Raw genomic sequence first — 5,013 nt, 5'->3', positions numbered from 1 at the left:
ACCTGGGGATTTATTTAGTTTTAATAGATTAATAGCATCTTCAACTTCTTTCAAAGTAATATTTTTATCACAGAGTTCTTTATCCACTTGTGAAAGCTGCTCAGGTGCTGGAAATGATTGAAAAAAAGTGTAGGCAGTTTGCTGGCAGAATGTTGAGGAGTAAAGACTACTATAGAATTGGGAGCAATATTCCGCTAACTTTGCTGGATTGTCCATAACAGATCCATTGATATTAAGTTTATTTATAGTATTTTTATTACCCTGCTGTCTTTCCAGCCTAAAAAAGTAAGCAGAATTTTGCTCTCCTTCTTCAAGCCACTGTCTACGTGATCTTACATAAGCTCCTTCAGCTCTGTTCTTGTAAATTTCATCCAATTTTTGTTGAAGGTCATTAAGTTCAGTTTTTTCAGATTCAGTGATATCACTGATAGATTTTGATAATAAGGTTGTAGTTCTTAGAATTATATCATTTTCGGCTTTCCTTTTTTTCTTTGCTACATCACTACTAAATTTCCGTAAGTATTTTGCTGACGCAAATTTGAAAAGTTCCCAGTTAATATTAAATCTTTTTTGCTCCGTTGCTTTTGTCCAGTACTCGCTTATTAATTCCAAAATAGTATTAGCCACTTCATTCTCCTCTAAAATTGAGCTATTAAGCTTCCAGTATGATGGTTTAGGAGAGTTTGCTCCAGTTGAAATATGGAGACTAATGGTTTTGTGGTCCGTCAATGGGGCAGGGAAAATATCTGAGGTAACATTTTTTAAAGTTTTAGAGGTCAACCAAAAATCAATACGTGACTGTCTTGTTAACGTTTTGTTCGACCAGGTAAATGCCTTCAGAGATAGGTGACCCTCCCTCCACGAGTCAATTAAATCAAATTTTTGAGCAAGAAATTTAACAAAGTTACTTGATGAATCTGGCTTTTTAGGGGGGATACGATCCAGCTCATTACTTAATACCACATTAAAATCTCCTCCCAGAATGATAAAGCTTGTAGGGTATTTATTCAACCAGAACGACATACGCTTCTCTATTGTAGTAAACAAGTTTTTGTTCTCATTCAGATTGTTAAAGCCATACACATTAACAATAATAAAGATAATATGATCTTTTTCCAATACTAAAGTAATGTAATGGCCGCCCTTATCTAGGTCTGAATGTAAAATCTTACCATTGAAACGATTTTTCAGAATGCCCACCCCTCCTGAACGTTCTGTACCATGAGCGAACCATAAGTCACCTCCCCATTGGGATCTCCAGAAGCTGCCATCAAGCTCCACAGAGTGAGACTCCTGAATAAAACAGAAATCTGTGTTGTACTGTCTGCAATATTAAAAAAAAGCTTTGCGTTTAATTGCATTTCTTAACCCTCTCGCATTTACAGAAATAATAGACAAAGACATTTAACAAACCACACAAAAAAAAAAAAAAAAAAAAAAACGGACAAAGAATTAAATCTAAGAAAGTGTTACACCAGCCCCACCTGGTGTTACACTGGTGAAAAACAAGTCTCTATATACGCTAAACTAAAGAGCATAAGAGACTATGAGCTGCAAGCCTTTTCCTATCCAATATCTCAAAGAGCAAACAAAAGGAAAAAAAAAGAAAAGACATTTCATAACCCAAGGCAGCTTAATTAAATATCAGGAAGTCCCTACATGAAACACATTTTCAAAAGTTAAACAGCAAAGCTATGATCAAAGTCCAACTCATGCACATTTATAACTAACAAAAACGATATCATATTATCTTTAACCATATAGTTACCCACAAAAGTGTAGGAGATTGTCAAGAAGGGAAAATTTCTTTTCCATCGACGAATGCCCGTCCAGCAACCAAATAGGCAGTGCGGCCCTCGTCCTTTGCCCTGGCCACCATGGGGTAGAGCTGACGTCTTCTCTCCCGAACTTCTGGCGACCAGTCTTGAGCAAACTTCAAGTGTCTGTTCCTCAGCAGGACAGAATTTTTGGAGGCCTCCCAAATTCGATCTCTGTCGTGACGGTAGAGGAATCGCATAATGACTCCTCTAGATTGTGTGCTGCCGGACTTCCTCGGGCCAAGGCGGTGGGCCACGTCGATTGCCCCCGCGAACTGGTCCCTGGCCTCCGGCAGCAACTCCTGGCAGAGACGAGTGGTCACCTCCCGCAAATTCTCCTGCTCCTTCTCCTCGATCCCGTACACCTTCAGATTCTGACGTCGTGAGTAATCCTCCAGGCGTGTTACTCTGAGACCCATGGCCGTGAGCTTTTCATTGTCTTTTACTCTTTGTTCTGATTGTTCTTTAACTTGATTTCTCACTGCCATCACGTCATCATGAACAGCCTTGAACTCATTTTTAATGGCTATGATTTCTTTAGTATTTTCTTTCATTTCGCGTTTAATGTCTGCGATTTCAATTGAGTTACATTTCATCATGCCCTGCAAAGTATCCAACCTTTTATTAATATTGTCCGTGAAAGCAGAGAACTCCTTTAAAATAGTCGTGGTAGCACCTTCAATACCCCAGGCTTCCCCCATACGTGTTAGCTTAGCAGCCGGCATAATAGCATCAGGTGAGGAGGAACCCTCCGAGGAAAGTGGTAAGGGAGGATAATCTCCGGAGTTATGGTGCACAGTCTCATAGTGGTCAATATAGCCATGCATATTATCATGAAGTACGGGCTCACTTGCCTGTCCATGGTTGTTCGCTGTTGTTAGCGAGGATGCGTTAGCCGCCATCAGCGTGGTAGCCGAGGCTAGGCTACGAGTAGCATCTGACGCCACTTGCTTCCTTTGACTTTCCATTGTTCTTTTGTGCCTTCCTCTTCCCATTGTCAAACGATCACATCACAGGGACACACAGTTCTCACCTCCATTTGCCAGTTTCAGCAGTTATGTTTGTTCACATTCTACAGGCCTGCAGACCCTTCGGAGTGCAGCTTCAGGACGCCAACATCCCGCCGCTCACCGCCTCCTCCGGTTCAGGAGTCAGATTTCTCTCTCTTGAAGCTGATCCTCTTCTTTGGTGGAAAGACAATGAGGTCACATACCCACACATAGCAAAACTAGCAAAGCGGGTTTTCTCCACTGCTGGAGATATTGTCACAGCAACCAGATCTGTGCTTTCTGCAGAAAATGTGGATAAGTTGACCTTTCTGGGAAAAAACTTGAAGCTTGAATAGTTACTTTTGTCATAACTAAGCTGTTGCTGCTAAGAGTTCAAAGTTTACAGTTTTAAGTTATTTATAATTGTTTTAAGACTTTTAATTTGTTGTAGTAATGTTTTTGATAAATATTTTTACTTATAAACACTCTTATTTAATGGAAAAATCACTCAGATGGGTCGCTTTTATTTATTTTCAAGTTCTATTGTTTTCATTCTTTAAAATAAAAACAATTTATCTTTTTCAGCCTTTTTTGTACCGAGAATTAACCTAGCCGAATACTCAAGGAAACTGAACTGAACCGAAATTACATTTTAGTGTACCGTTACACCCATAGTGATCACACGTGTAAAGTTTCAGGAAGATCGAAGCATATACAGGCAAGTTATAGAGCATTTCCTTCCATCCATCTGGTGGTGCTATGACTCTGTCTGTATATCAGCATCTGGATCTGATCAGGGCGTCACTGTGATCATACATGTAAAATTTGATGCAGATTGGAGCACGTTCAGGACAGTTACACAGCATTTCCTGTTTCATGGCGAATTGTCAAAATCCAGGGATCGCCATTTCCACACCCTTGGACTTTTGTGGAACATTTTGATAAGTTTTCATCACCCATGCCTGCTGTATATTCTCGCCAAATTTCAGCTCTCTCAGTGTTACCTTGTTTGAGTATATAGCTTTTGAAAATGTGTAAAAATGACCCAAAATCGTCAAAAATATGACACATAGTTCAAAATAGCCGACTTCCTGTTGGTTTTTGAGAATGCATGTGAATTACATTTTTGTGTGTCTTGATGAGTTACATATACCTACCAAATGTCATGCCTGTAGGTTATTTGTACTGGTCGTAGTAAATGTTTGAAATTTTCCGGGTGGCGCAATGGAGCCATTTTGCCACAGTCAGGTGAAATACCCCTAAAACATCAAATGGTCCGAGAGTCTAGATATGTGTGCCAATTTTGGTGAGCGTTTGAGCATTTTTAAGAGCCTGTCCTCAAACCAAAAACGACCACATAGGTCGTCTGTACACGCCCGTATTACGACTCAGTGTTACGTTTTGACGTATGCGACCTCTAGCGGTTGAGTAAATATCGACACTCTGGAGTCGCAGATGAAACGTCATCATGAACAAACTTTTATCTAACACTATCCCTGTCCCTATCCCTAACCCTAACCTTAACCATAACCCTAAAGACGTGTTGGGAAAGTGAGAAAAAAGCCGTTTTGCGACGGAAAAGCCGTTTCGCGAATTAAATGCTGTAATGCGTTCGTTTTCCCCGTAGGGGCGCAAACGTTCATACGACCGCATAGGTCGTATTCCGGTGCACGGTGCAAACGACCGATGCAGCCGTATGAATTGGAGAACTTGTTGATTTTTAACCTGTGAAAAGTACTTTGTTTGTTATGTCAACAATTCGCTGCCACGGGAACAGCATTTTATAAATTGTCAAAATCTTCACATTGTGGCATCGTCAAGGCCTGAACACTCAGCTGTCCAGTTTCCAGAATGATTTGACAAAGTATCGGGCAATGGTAGGTGCAAATGTAATGAGAAATACTTCTTATTGCCAATGGGTGGCGCTATGAGAATGTTGACATTTATGATTGTGGATAAGTTCAGACCTGGACTGGTGTCCATCACATAAAATTTGGTCCAGATTGAACTATTTTCAGCTGAGATATAAAGAATTCAATTTTCATGGCGAAAAATCGAAATTCACCGCGCCGCCATAGACATGCCTTTTGACCTTGAGTCACCATCTTCTCTGGGAATCATCATGAACGTGTTTAGGCTTATATCACCAAATTTGAGGTGAATCTGATCATCCAGCTGTGAATAGTACATCAAAGTGTAAAAAAATG

The 5,013-nt window shown here is 40.2% G+C and overlaps 1 protein-coding gene across 1 annotated transcript; it reads right to left on the bottom strand.

Moving 5' to 3' along the window:
* Positions 1 to 240: 240 nt before the first annotated feature.
* Positions 241 to 2,943, bottom strand: LOC127530790 (uncharacterized). Its single transcript, XM_051938271.1, has 2 exons — positions 1,773 to 2,943; positions 241 to 1,293 (listed from the first exon to the last, which is right to left on the bottom strand). Exon 1 carries the CDS (start codon positions 2,810 to 2,812, stop codon positions 1,790 to 1,792), a length of 1,023 nt encoding a protein of 340 aa, XP_051794231.1. The 5' UTR covers positions 2,813 to 2,943; the 3' UTR covers positions 241 to 1,293; positions 1,773 to 1,789.
* Between the last annotated feature and the right edge of the window lie 2,070 nt (positions 2,944 to 5,013).

Source organism: Acanthochromis polyacanthus, chromosome 18 (genome assembly GCF_021347895.1).
Source record: "Acanthochromis polyacanthus isolate Apoly-LR-REF ecotype Palm Island chromosome 18, KAUST_Apoly_ChrSc, whole genome shotgun sequence".
In the NCBI taxonomy this organism is placed as follows: domain Eukaryota; kingdom Metazoa; phylum Chordata; class Actinopteri; family Pomacentridae; genus Acanthochromis; species Acanthochromis polyacanthus.
This window is presented reverse-complemented; position numbering and strand designations above follow the sequence as displayed.